At 52.2% G+C, this 14,179-nt stretch overlaps 1 protein-coding gene across 10 annotated transcripts in view; it reads right to left on the bottom strand.

Moving 5' to 3' along the window:
• CELF5 (CUGBP Elav-like family member 5) overlaps positions 1 to 14,179 on the bottom strand; it is a 36,862-nt gene that overhangs the window by 5,347 nt on the left and 17,336 nt on the right. For 2 of the 10 annotated variants that reach the window (XR_013776935.1, XM_079328072.1), the window contains exons 3-8: positions 13,624 to 13,675; positions 6,826 to 6,954; positions 6,179 to 6,258; positions 5,115 to 5,261; positions 2,045 to 2,119; positions 401 to 545 (exon numbers count right to left, since the gene is read on the bottom strand). Coding sequence is in view for 9 of the 10 variants with exons in the window: in XM_079328072.1 (XP_079184198.1) it covers positions 401 to 545; positions 2,045 to 2,119; positions 5,115 to 5,261; positions 6,179 to 6,258; positions 6,826 to 6,954; positions 13,624 to 13,675 (628 nt within the window). In the remaining variant the exon portion in view is untranslated. The remainder of the gene's footprint in view (positions 1 to 400; positions 546 to 2,044; positions 2,120 to 5,114; positions 5,262 to 6,178; positions 6,259 to 6,825; positions 6,955 to 13,623; positions 13,676 to 14,179) is intronic. The other 8 variants (XM_079328076.1, XM_079328077.1, XM_079328074.1 and 5 more) reach the window with 7 other exon arrangements.

Genomic DNA, 14,179 nt, shown 5'->3' with positions numbered 1-14,179 from the left:
TGGGAAGAGTGTGAGAAGAACTGCCAGTCCTGAGTGCTGTCAGAGCTTTGGGGGGGCACATCTTTGATCTGGGTTTGCACAGCACCTGGATGACACAAGCCTGTTCTGGCAGGGGTTTGAACCCCAAGTGCATCATTGGGATGATGATCAGGAACAACAGCACTGCTGACCTCAGAGTGAAGCACAATGCTGGGAACCCAGTACTTACTAAACTGCAGCAGAAATGCACAGCTGCAGGCAACACACGAGGGTGCCAGGGGGTGCAGGAACTTGTGCAGAGCACAGACTGCTGTGCTCAGGGGCTGCACTGCTGCAAGGAGCAGCCCAGGCAGCTGCAGAGCTGGAGGTGCAGAACTGTTTTACCTGGGCTGGGGCAGGAGCTCCCTGGGCACACCCTCACCTGAGGCCGGGGCGATGGGAGTGGCTGGCAGCCCGTTGAGACTGACGGCCCCGATCTGCTGGATGTGGCACGGGGAGAAGGCGACGCCCGGGCTCAGGTAGCTGCCGTGGGAGGTGGAGAGAACCGTGGTCTGCTGCTGCATCAGCTGCAAGGCAGGAGCTGCAGTCAGGGACAGGCTGTGCACACCAGCCTGGCTGTCACCTCCCCCAGCTCCTGCCACCTGCCCTGGAGCTTCTGACACCGCCAGAGCTGCTGGGGGGGCAGTGGTGGCAGCTCTCCCCAGGCCCAGTCCCCACTGCTGGGGCCCACGAGGTGCCTGCAGCCACACAGGGCTGTCCCTGCTGCTGTGGGACAGTGACACTGCCACCCTGGCAGCCCCCAAGGGCTGGGCACAGCTCCCTGTGCTGCAGGCAGGGGACACAGCTCAGGGGCAGCCCCATGGCTCACTCAGCTGGGCACAGGGCACAGGGACCAGGCCAGGCCCCTTTGGCTCAGAGAGCTCCTGCAGTGGGGAGGGGTCAGGGCTGTGCCCCTGCACCCAGCAGCACCATCTCCCCACAGGCCCTGGCACTGACAGGCCCCTCTCACCCTCACTTCTCCCAGGACAGTGCCAATATTAAATAACACAGCTTTGCCTCAGAACAGAGCCCAGATGCCTCTGCTTTTGCCCAGCCTCCATAATTGTGCTGGGAGACAGGCATGGCTCACTCTGGCACAGGCACCCTGCTGTGCAACCAGGTGTGTGCCCAGACCATGTCCTGTGTCCTGCTTTGCCCTCAGAGGTCTGGCCCTGGTCCCCTGAGCTCAGCCTGGCCCCTGGCACTGGCCTGCACCCTGGGCCAGGGGACATCAGCTCCTCGTGGTGTCCTGACACACCTGCCAAGGCAGAGATGCACAAAAGGAAGGGTGGGAGGCTTGGGAGGAGGGTTAAGAGAAGAAAGAAATCCTTCTGGTCCTATCTGACCATCAGTGGGAGGATAAGATGCCCTCAGAGTGCAGTGGCAAAAAAGACTTAGTTCTGGATGCAAAATTATCCAGCTTTTTATCAGCTTTGTCTTCACATCAAGCAAGAAGAGCAGGGGAGGCACAGGCAGGGCTCTCAGGAAACCAGAATTTCTCAGGAGGAGCTGAGGGGTGACACAAGGCAAAACACAAAGAAACAACAAAAATCTTCCTGACATTGGCCCATCCCAGAGTCTGCTCTGCAACACAAACACACAGCTCTGGATCAGTAGGGCACTTTGGCTCAGGCTCAGCTGAAGGATCTGGTACCTATGAAGAGTTCATGCCTAGCTAAACCTCCCAGTTTGCTCCACACAGAAGCTGATCCTTGCAGAAAAAGAGGAATTTCATGGCAGGGCTGCCTCTGTAAGCTGCTACAAGCAAAGCCACAGGCTGAAATTGGGTTGAGCCCTTTTTGGGGATGGCTGAGTGCTCCCAGACCATGCCAGCACTGGGGGCTCTGGGGCAGGGGCACTGACAGCACAGGGGTCCCTCCTGTGCCATTCATTCCAGAAAGGACAAGCCCTGCTCCCACCTCTCTGATCACCCTGAGCCTCTGCCACAGCCCCAGTGCTCCTGTCCCCACACTGTCCCCACACTGTCCCACCCCAGGCTGCAGGAACCAGCACATTTCCTACTCACTCTGGGAATATTCATCTTCTCTTTTCCCACTAATTCCTGTTCTGTGCTGGGCTCTGGTTGGACCAAGGCCTCCAGCTGGCAGCATGGGTATCAAACTGGCACTCTGGAATTGTTCTCATCACTTACATAAAATTACCATAATGAACCATAGGAGCAGAAATAAAAGGGAGGGGGGAGGTGTGAACAAATTATGTTTTGTGTTTGGAACTAATTGATTTATGATATACAAGAAATATTCAAGCATTATAAGCACTTACTAAATTGCTCTAGCTGCCTTTTTAAGATTTCAGGCCTCTTTTGTATTGATAATTTTTTTCAGCTCCCAAACACTTCCCTGAGTCCAGCTGAACTAACTTGTTGCATAAAATGAACTCATTTGCAGAGGCACCTGGGATCAAAACCTAATTTAAGCACTGAAATAAACTGCTTTCAGATGCTTAGCCAGTTGTACTTCCCAGATGAGACTTTTTATTACAGTTCCAGCTAATATGCACTGTTTGACTATTTTAAGTACCTTATTTTGCATATTTGCATAGATCTGAATTACTTTAGACTGAACTTAGTGTATGATTATTTCATGTTTAATTTGAGATAGTTTTTGAAGAAGAAGGTTATTAATATAAACTTAAAACAGACAACTGAAAACAAAACAAAAACAACCCAAGCTAAACTTCTTCCTAAACCCCTGGGACCACTTTGGCTTGGTAACTCAGCAAACTCTGTGGGACAGGGAGAGGAAGCTGCTGTGTTTTCAATAATGGCTACAAGAGCCTGTGATGCCTCTGATGCACCAGCAGCACTCACTCCTGCCAGTCTGATTCAGCCACAATCCAGAATCCATGTCCAGCTGCATCTCCCAGCCCTGGGGGCACCCTGGGGGCAGCAGCTACTCCTCCAAGGCCAGAATCAGGGAGCAATGAGGGATTTGGGGCTTCCCCTGAGCCCTGGTCCCAGCTCCCAAGGGCTGCTCATGGCAGAACATTTTGAGGAACCATAATGAGACTGAGCATGGAAATCTCTCACTTTTGCCCCCACTTTCAGAGATGTTCAATGGCATTCCAAAGGCTGATTCCCTCTGATGGTGGCACTGTGTGTGTGGAACTGGCTGGGATCTCTCCTCCAGAAGGGAGAACAGAGAGAGGATGGCACAAGAGAAGAAATAGTCAAGTGTGAGGTCAGTGCCTTGGGGGAAAAAAAATGGAGAACCAAACCCAGGAGAAAGTAAAAGAAGGAAAAAAATCCCCAAAAAGTGGGAGACAGGCTGAGTCTGGAGTCAAGGGGAAAGCCAAAACAAAGGCACAGAGCAGGAAGGCCAGTGAAGAATCAGAGAGAGCAGCACAGGAAGACACAACTGAGGAGAAAGAAGATGCAGACAAGCAAGGAGGCACAGCTTAGACCTGACTGCCTTCTTGTCATCAGCAGGGGCTCCTGAAGATTAAAACACTGAGTCTGGAAGCTCTTGCTGCTTTTCTCCTTACACAGCCTGGATCTCAAGCTGATAAAGCACCTCCTGCCACCATAACTTCATTGTGTGGTCCCTTCCTGCCTTTTCCTCCTCCACCAGCACACCCTGCCCAAGGCAGGGCCACCTCTAGGACAGCAGGAGACACCCAGGATATCTCATGGCTGACCCACAGCTGAGATAAGCTACAGCTACTGACCTCAGGTGCAGCTGGTTCTGGGCTGGACAGAAAGGAGGATCCTGACAAAAGGTGGTGCCTGGTCATAAAAGGTTCTTCAAATAACCTGTGTTGGATCAATCCTAAGTTTGGCTTGCAAATTTCCCCAAAGTTATGGATCTCATATGTATTTCCTTTTTTCTCATCCATACTCTTGCCACACACTTAAAATGCATTTGGCAGTTTTTGGGGAATCTTTGAGGAAACAACCAACAATTGAGAAGCAGTTCCTTCTCTGTCACATGAAGGAAAGGATGGCACATCAAGGAGCTGCTGAAGCCAGAGGAGGTGTCCACATGCACAAGAACAGGTTTATTTGCACTCCCCCCTAGAAAATTGCTTCAGTAACAGCATCTACTTTTGACTTCTTTGTAGACACAAGAATCTCCTGCCTTGAGCAATTTCTGAGCCTCCTTCCATGGGCTTTACACTTGGCAGCAGAGACCTGAAAACGACAGTCACTAAGGAGGCTCAAACAATGCTCCACCACAGCTGATCTGGGATTTGTTGAGTTTGGGACCTACCTTGAACATCAGTGGCAATTGCCAGCATGGCTTCAAGGCAAGGAGGTTCTCTCACTAAAACCCAAAGCACAGCCAGGCTGGGGAAACACCTCTGGCTCTCTGCTACCCACTACTCCCTCAGCTCCACAGCCCCACTGGCCAAGAGAGAGAAAACCTGGGAGCCACAGACAGCCCTGGGGAAAATAGGGCCCTCCTGGGAATTTCAGCAGAGAAATAAATTTGTGAAGCTGGGTGCCAGAGCTCTCCTGCTGCTCCAAAACCAGAGAGACAAACCGCTACAAACTGTAACTTCTTCCTATTGTGTCCATAAGAAGGAGCTAGGTCTAGCATGTGAGACAAGCACGAGGTTCAAAAGAGGCTCCTTCCCTTTCTTTATTGCATGGTGGGAGCAGGGCAAAAGAGGAAGCACATCTCAGGTCTTGGCTTTTTCTAGGAAAGGGTCAGGGAGGAGATTTCTGCCTGTCTGCTAATCGGACAGGGACAGGAGGGAACAGGTAAGACCTTCCTTATACCTCTGGTATTGGATTACAACAACAAACATTTGTGCCACAGAGCCAGAGGAAGGGTTCACAGGATGATATCACAGGTCTGTCAGACATCACCCAGGAACCAGTGCTGAGCTCTGCTCATGACAAGACAGAAAGGCCACGACTGACCTGTCCCAGCACCTCCAGAACAGAGAAACCCCAGACTCACTCTGAGGAAACCCCAGCTCTCCCCTACCCCCCATTTCCAGCAGAAAAACGCACAAAATCCGTGCAAGACAAAGTGGAGGAAGGAGGCAGGAGCAGTCCCAGGTGCTGGGAAGCCCCCCCAGCTGCCAGGAGCTGTGCTGGGTGCCAGGGCTGCTCCCCCCCGGATACTCACAGCCTGCGCATAGGCGCTGTATGGGCTGAACGGCAGGGAGAGAGATGGAGTGAAAATGCCCAGCTGCCCCACCATTTGCTGCATACGGCGCAGGGTCCTCTCCTTATCTGTGTCAGCAAACTTCACCACTAGACTGGAGGAGGCACCCTAGGCACAGAGAGAGGAGACAGAGAGGAGGCAGGAGAGAAGAGGCGTGGGACAGCCAGAGAGTCAGCGGTCAGCGAGGGAGGAGGGGCAGGACAGGCGGCAGAGAGGAGTGGGAAGAGGAGCAGAAGAGCAAATATTGGTGTGGAAGTGCTGGGGAGCTGCTCCTGGAACCTGGGCTGTGCCTTTCCCCATCTGTCTGCCCATCCAGCCCTTCCCTCTCACACCCCCTCACACAGCTGCCCATGCACAGAGCAGCTGATGCTGCAGCCAGGAGCACCCAGGGCATGGATGGCCACAAGCACCATCATCCCACCACCATGAGCGTGGCTGGACGGGCACAGCAGCTCCAGCAGCTGGGAATTCCCTGGCTGCAGCAGTGCACTGTCCTGCCCAGGAGGTGCCCCAGTCCCAGGTGGAGACTGGCAGAGATGTGCAGCTGCACTTGCACAGGAAGGCCCAGCTACAGGCACACAACCCCAAAAAGGCACAAAGGGCTCCCACCCACACCCACCCAGGGGCTCCTCCACTGCCTGAGCAAGGGAAGCCAAGGAGGGCTCAGGCACTGAAGCCCTGACCCCCCATGTGGCTGAACTGTCAGCTTTCCCACTGCTCAGTTCTGAACTGCTCCAGGTAGCTGCTTCCAAGACAAAATCGTGGCCTGATTTTTGGCTCTCTTTTATTTAGCCTTTATAGCTGTGAGTGCTGTCACTCCCAGTCTGGATGAGCACAAACAGCCCAGGGGACAGGATGGTCACTATGAGTGGAGCACAGATGTGCACACACACACCCACACAGCTCCCAGCCACACCAGCTGGACACTGCTGCTGGTGTTTTTTTGGAGAGTGTGGGGAGTTCCCTGCAGCAGGGGAGTGGGACAAGGAGCAGGAGGAGGGTGGGTCCCCTGGCCTTATACTCACGGGCATTGTCTGGCTGCCATGGAGTGCGTGGATTGCTGCCTGAGCCTCTGTGTGAGATGAGAACTTTACAAAAGCACAGCCTGGAAAGGGACAGAAAGAGCACAGGAGATTGCAGTGACAGGAGTGCTGTGAAAGTGCCATCACACAAGAGACAGTGTCTGTATCTCAGGTAAGGCAAAGGAAAGCCACCCCAAGGAAGCAGGGAACAAAAAGGATGACTCATCCCAAGTCCTCTATCCTGGAAAAAAGAGGAAGGGTCTCAAATTATTACTTCAATGATATATTCTACAGATGATGATACCATCTCCACCCTTGCCCCTGATCACCTGTTCCCCAGATTCTCTGTGGACCTCTCACTGTGGGCACAGACACTCCAACCTGCAGCCCCAGATGGACAGAACAGGCTCAGCAGTGACCCTGAGCTCAGCTAATCGTGCTCTGCTGCCCCTCCTGTTCCCCCAGGCTCTGCCCACCTTCCCCAGCCCCTCCTGGCAGCACAGGACTCCTCCTGCCCTGCTCCCCATTCCTGGCTGTTCTATGGGTTCCCAGGAACACAGGGAGGGGAATGAGTGCCTCAGTGAGAAGGTGAGGCTGCTGAGCACTACCCAGAGCAGGGACAAAGGGCAGGACACAGGGAGGGTTCACACCTTTGCTGTTGCCATCAGGTCCACGGAGCACCGTGCATTCATCAATGACCCCAAACGGTTCAAAGAGCCGGAGCACGTCATCCTCAGACTGCTGCTTATTTAACATGCCCACAAAGAGCTTCCTGTCCCCTAGGGGCAAACACAGAAACATCAACCTTCTATGAGGCTCCCAGTCCAGAGCAGGAGGGCAGGAACACTTATGCACAAAACAGCCTGGTGTTAAAAACATGCCTGGCGTGGGGATGGTTTGCTGTTGGCTGAAATGCTTCCAGGGGTGAAAATGCAGGGTCTGCCCAAGCTCCTCACACCTTCAAGGGTTTCTGTGGCTTCCCCTGTTCTACTCTCCCCAATGGAAAACAGAGGATTAATAATTTCTTTTCATTCATTAGACTTTTCCTTCGAATAATAATAATAAAAAAAATTATAGTAAGAAAAACTGTCTGGGCAATCCCATTTCTATTGATCAGCAGGTGAAGTCCTACAGGTGCCTCAGGAAATACAGCAGGCCAACCAAGGCAGGGTGATATACTCCAGAATCTTTAACTTCTGTTTCCTTTTCCTTCTCTCCAAGCCCATCATTTCCTTAGCTGCCGTGTAACCCAGCATCTCTATTTCCATTTGCCCTTCCCCACTCCAATCTAACCAGCTGTCTCCCAAGGCCTGGGATAAACTCTGGCATCCTGGGTTCCAATCTGCCTCACTGCAGGATCACCCAAATACCAGACAGTTGGGTGAAGGCCAGCCATCATCTCCATGGTCCCTGCCTCCCTCTCTCCAGTGTTTTGTGTAATCCTGTCACACTGGCAGGGAGCTGGGAGAGTGACCAACACATCCTCTGAGGTCAGAGTCCTTCTGGTTCATCCTCAAAGAGAGAAGTGAGGATTATGGTTTTGTTGGGAGGGGTAAGTGTGGAGGCAAGGAAGGTGCAGAGTTCCTTCTCCCACCCCCTCAGCAGCCACAGGAGCCCATCCCACCCTGCTGCTGTCCAGCCAAGCACAAACACAGCAGTGTTTGGGGCAAACTGATGTGAACAGCAGCACAACACTGAAATCTCAGCCTGAACGGCAGCCCAAGCTCTGTTTTCACCAGGGAGCAGAGCAAACCCTCCCCCAGTGCCCCAGATCTGTGGGAGCCAGGCCCAGGGAGGGAGCAGCAGTGCCAGAGGATCCCTCACTGCTGTGACAGACCAGGGAGCTGCCGGCAAACACACCAATGCAATGTGACGCACGTCAGGGGCAATAGAGAGGGAGCTGCTCTCTGCTGGAGAGTGCACTGACCTGAAAACAACAGCTCTGGCAGCTACAGCAGCTCCAGGGGTGCTGTGCACAGTGCCAGCAGAGGATGGCACATGACACATTCCCACTGTCACCACGGCAGCCCCTGCCCTGCTCCCCTTGGCTCCTCACCCAGGTAAGGAGGGGAGGCATTTCCCTGTGCTCAGCCAGCTCCAGGTGCTCTCAGCACACACAGGCAGGAGCTGCTCCTGCCATGGTCCCTCACAGAACAGCAGATGCACACACACAGCACTACAGGGCAGCACAAAGCCTGGGACACACGCCCTGGGACACACTTGCACATCCCCAGCCCCTGGGGATGCCTTCCAGAATTAAACTCCTCAGTGAGCAGGGGGAATGTGCAGCCACAGTCACCCAGCATGCAAACACCACAGGAGTCACCTCACCCTGCCCCAGAGCCCAGCACAGGCTCAGCTCCCCTGCAGCCCCAGGCAGACATGTGCCACTTACAAAGTTAGAAGTGCTACAGCCCAGGCTCTGAACCCACCCCCAAGCAGATACTCCTGATTTATATAACTAGAAGTGGCTGAAATATATGGCTTTGCATATTTTTTTAAAGGCCAGATTTCCCAGCTTCCCCATTCTCATGAATCCCTGATAACTACACCCATGGGAATTTAATCCCCTTCTGTTTTCCTTGTGATTCTTTCTACATTTCCTCCTGCACCTGCATGGCAGTGGCTGCCTTTGCAGACATTATTTCAGCTGATCGAGTCCATTCAAACTGGTGATGCCCAATAATCCCCAGCCAAGGCACAGGAGTTCATAAAGCAGCTGCTGCTCAGCCTTCTGAGCAGGGAGACAGCACCTGCTCCCACAAGGGACAGCTCAGCAGTGCTGGTGGTCAAACCAACCAAAAAACAGCACACAGAGAAGGTGAAAATCAGATTGGAAGAGAGGGGGTGAGGAATGGGGACTGGGCAGGCCCAGAAGCATGGACACTACAGGAGCAGCAGCTCTGTGAGCTGGTGCCACCACCTGGTGCCAGATGTGAGCCCAGTTTGCCCAGTTTGGCCATGGCAGGGGACACTGGAGCTCTGCAGGGTTCCCCTTTCCTCCACCCTGAACCTCCACTGCAGCCTAATTCAGACAGGAGCACCATGCTGCAGCCTTGGGGTGCAAACACAGGAAGCTCCTTAAAAAAATCATCAACACAAGGGAGAAATACACTGGGAAACACTTGTACTGAGTTTAGGTGCTGTGAAATAATCCTCTGTTCTTTGAACTACAAACAAATAACTGTGGGCTAAGATTTAACAGACAAAAATGCAACTGATGGTTTTGCCTTTCTCTTCAGGGACCCCTGGCTGGCTGGGCAGGGGGTGTTGGAAACCACTTATCACAGTTATCAGTTATGATATATTATATTTCCAATTAGTTATATTAGTTATTACATTTCAAATAACCAGTTATTTGGAAAACCAGTTATCCTACACCTTGCAATCAAATTAACTTAAGAGTTACTCATTATTTTCTCTTTCAAAGAGCCCTCAAATTTCCTGGGTAATTCTGGTGGTTTCTTCCTCACACCATTTCTGTTGAATCAAAAGCATTTTTCTTTACCCTGCCCTGTGGGAAAAGTCCACTGAAACAGTGAACATTCCATCCCTGCAGCTTTACAGCTCTTCTCTTGTCTGACAGGGCTCTCTAAGAGAACCTTTTGGAAGTCCTGCCTTCATGTGGGAATTTCAGCTTTTCTTTTTGGAATTTGGAAGAAAGAAAAATGCCAGTCTTCCTGGATATGCAGCACAGGTTAAAACTGTGACACCTTAGGGACTTAAGCTATAAAGACAAATATACATACACACACCAATGGGTTTGGAATCTTTTCTGAATGCTGAGAAGAGCAATAGTAAAGAGAATAAAATCACTGACAACATCAGATTTTTTCACAGTGAATCCTGCTCCATTCTGTTTCTGAAGATCACACATAGGAAAAGGATCCAGTTTGTTCCCTCTGGATGCCTCTGCAGCAGCTGGGGATCTCTGAAAGGGCTCTGCTGCTGATCTCTGCACCTTGGAGCCCAACCCATGATCCAGGATCCTCTCAGTTCTGTCAGCTTCCAAACAGAGCTGTTCTCCCACAATATCCAGGCTGACTCATCCCTCCCCAGCCAGGCTGGAATGCTGCAAATCCTTCCACCTGATCATGATCCTAAAGCCATGGATCCCAAACCTGCTGGCATTCCCAGTGCTGATCCCAAACCTGCTGGCATTGCCAGTGCTGATCCCAAACCTGCTGGCACTCTCATGGCTGATCCCAAACCTGCTGGCATTCCCAGAGCTGATCCCAAACCTGCTGGCATTCCCAGTGCTGACCCCAAACCTGCTGGCATTGCCAGTGCTGATCCCAAACCTGCTGGCACTCTCATGGCTGACCCCAAACCTGCTGGCATTGCCAGTGCTGATCCCAAACCTGCTGGCATTCCCAGTGCTGATCCCAAACCTGCTGGCACTCTCAGTGCTGACCCCAAACCTGCTGGTATTCCCAGTGCTGATCCCAAACCTGCTGGCACTCTCAGTGCTGATCCCAAACCTGCTGGCACTCTCATGGCTGATCCCAAACCTGCTGGCATTCCCAGGGTATCAGCTCCACCATTCTTCATCTCCCCAGCAGTGATTCCTGCAGCACTGGGAGCTCTCCTGTCCCCTCCTCAGCACAGCACACCCTCCCCTCCTGCTGTTTTCCCCTCACTTTCTCTACAGCTCCTGATTTTCACCCTCTGATTGGCAATTTCCCGTGCTGTCCAGCGAGCAGGGAAACTCACTCTGATCTCTGACTGTCGAGTTCCCATGGGAACAGCAGGAGGGGAGGCAGCACAGAGTGCTGATGAAGGTGATGAAGGCACCAGGGAACCAGCCAGGGGTGATGCTGTGGCCAAGAGGGAGCACACAAGCACTGGAAACAGCTGCAAAGCCACTGAATTCAGGTCACCTGGCCAGCAGCAGGCAGGATCAGGAGAGAGGGAAGCCCAGTCCTGGCTGGGGGTGGGATGCAGCAAATCTCCCTGGGAAGCAGAGAGAGCCTGCTCATCCCTGGGCAGTGCTGAAGAGCACCTGCCATGCCCATCCCTGCAGCCCAGGGCTCCACACAAGCACATCAACCCCTCTGCTCCTCCTGGCACTCCAGGCTCCCAGCAGAGTGCAGGGAAAGCTGACAATGTCCAGCCCAGAATCACAAGTCCCACTCTGAACTAATGCAGGTAGTGAATTTCTTCTGCAGGATGCAGAAACACTGAGCATCCAAATACTCCCACACAGCCCCTGCAGGGTTTGGCCAAAACTGCCCCTATGGCAGAAAAATGAGCTTCTCCCAGACCCAGAGACAAATTCTGGTGCTCTAACTTCATGTTCTTAACTCAGGGTGTTTCACCTGAGAAATGTCAGTCCCTGGTGAGTACAAAACAGGCTCCCCTTCAAGGATAATGCAGAGCAGTGCCTCACTGATGCATGCAGCTATTCCCTTGAAAAACTCCTAATCCATACACTTCTGCCCTGCCCCAAATCTTTTTCTTCACCTCCTGCCAGTGTGGGGCTATTGCTATAGGGATATTGCCCTTCCCAGATCTGCAAAGTTGTTCAGCCACTTCTCTGACAGGTGGAGCATCACAACAGAAACATTTCAGAAGAGCAACCTGTCTCAGACAAACACAGGGTGCTGTCCTGATGCTGCTCCTGCCTCAGGAAAAAATCCAGTTTGTCATGGATCCTGTGGGAGCTGCTTGCTCTGAGCTCTGCAGGGAGCTGGAGGGAGGTGCACAGGCTGCAGCAGACAGGTGGTCAGACTCCAAAGATTTCTGTTCTTGTCCATGGGAAGCAGAGTTGATGTTCTGATATTTGTAACCATTAGGGAATGTGGCACTTTTCATAAACTTAGAGATTTCAGAGTCCAGTGCCTTGGCCAAAAGCTTGTTTCCAAACCAGCAGCCTGGTTTTTAACCTGCTGAGGTGTCACAGCTCAATTTGACAGAGGCAGCAGAGATGTCACATCCCAACACTCAATACCAGGTGGGTGTGTATTGAAGAGCCCCCAGCAGCAAAAGAGAGATGCAGAGATGGCCTCAGCTCTGATTAGACACCAGAGGTTTGAGTTGCACTCACCAGAAACACAAACTTTTTTTTTAATTTAAATCAGTGTGGTAGGGGAAGGACTGACCCTAGCTAATGGTTGAATCCAGAGGCAATGTGAATTATCAGTGAGAAACCAGCCCTCCCCACCCACTGCAGGCATCTCTAAAGGATCTCTCATCCATTCATAACATCATTTTCAACAGTGAGAGTGAAACATCCTGAAGATTCTGGTCTCTTTTTATTGTCTGTAGCACACATAAGGACCTTAAATTCAACCTTAAACCAAGGGGTTGAAGTAAAATGCCCACACTTCAGTAAAACTTAGGTGTACTATCCCTCAAGGAAATAACCAAAAGTTACAGATTCAATCTGACTTAACAGACTTTTTTTAACCAGGAGGATCACACAACCATAAATACACACATTCATATAAAATATTATAAAATATATCTCATACTATTGACAGTACAATAACTGACAGTCACTACAAACTGTCTGGAAACATAAAACATAAGTCTTCCAAATCTAAATACAGCATGGAGGACATGCTGTCCCACAGCACAAACAGCAGCACACAAACCCTCCCCTGGCCTCTACTAAACTGCTTTCAGGGCAGCACCAACAGCACAGGGCATGGAGAGGCAGATGCAGGAATGGAGAGAAAATGCAAAAAATAGATCAGTAAGGCAAGGAAAAGAAGCAAAATGAGTTAATGGATGTGGAAAGGGCTGAAGTTGCAAACCTTCTCCACCTGGAGGAGGAATTTGAGCTGCTGAGAGCTCCCCATTAAATTACCAGATTCTCTTGTTCCCAGCCTTCCAGCTCTGAACTTCTCAGTACATGCTGCTCTGACCAAGCTGGACCCTGCAGGCTGACAGCACCTCCATCTCAGGATCCTTCCCCTTCAGACATTATTTCCCCATCATGTGATCTTTTCTGCAACAGCATTTTGGCCTTGACAATGTGCTGGGGGCTGCTGCAGGGCTGAGACAGCTCAGCAGTGATGGGGGAGGCAGTGCAGGGAGCTGCAGACAGGAGAATCAGCTGCAGACCAGTGAGCTGAACACGTTAAAAGCCAGTGCTGCTGCAGGGATCTGGCTCTTATTGGGCAGATCTGGTGTAGGAATGAAGGAACCTCTTCCCAAAGGCTTCAGGAGCCTCAGTGCCACTCAGGTCTGCTTCAGTAGTGTCCTGGGGCAGACACTGCCAGGCTGGTGACACCCTCAAATAGCTGGGACAGAGTTTGGGGGCAGCCTCACCATCACCCTTAGGAGCTGGTGCTGTCAGCTGTGTCCCTGCACTGCCCTCCTGCTCTGCCACACACAGACTCCTCCTCACACACAGCAAGGCAGAGCCAGGAGCCTGTGTCCCATTTCCTGGTCCCCCTCACAAGCACAGGGCCACCAAAGGAGAAGCAAGGAGAGATGACAACTACCTCCACGGCTCTCGCTGTCCGCAGGCTTCACCTGGATCGGCCGCGCCATCTGCAAGGGAACAGAAATGCAGAGGTGACTCCTGGCCCACTGCCCAGCACAGCCTCCAAAGGCACTGCCAGCAGGGCAGCAGGGCACAGGCAGCAGGGAAACCAAGACATTGTGATGCCAAGCAGTACCCTTGAAGAAGGGATCATTTTTTTCCAAAAGGAGCCTGGTGTTTTTTTCCTGCTCAGCTCTCCTGGAATGGCCACCATGCAGAAACCTCCTCAGCTGCTGCAAGTGGCACAGAAAGGGCTCTGATGAAGCAGCTCATCACCATGTGACTGGAGCCTGAGCAGTGGTCAGGGTGGCCTGAGGTGAGACTGTGCCTGGAAGCTCTTCCTGTGTCTGCCCTGACTCAGTGCAGGCATGGCCACGTCACCTAATTGAGCCACTCACTGTCCTTGCAGCAGGGAAGAGACACTGCCCTGAACCTGGCTAGGAGCAGCACAGCAAGCAGGCCAAGGTGCTTCCCCTTCCCCAGCCCTCATGCAGACAGCTCTGTGCACCAGA

This window comes from Erithacus rubecula (genome assembly GCF_903797595.1).
Source record: "Erithacus rubecula genome assembly, chromosome: 28".
Lineage (NCBI taxonomy): Eukaryota > Metazoa > Chordata > Aves > Passeriformes > Muscicapidae > Erithacus > Erithacus rubecula.
Note: the sequence above shows the minus strand (reverse complement) of the source record. Positions and strands in the feature narration are given on the sequence as shown.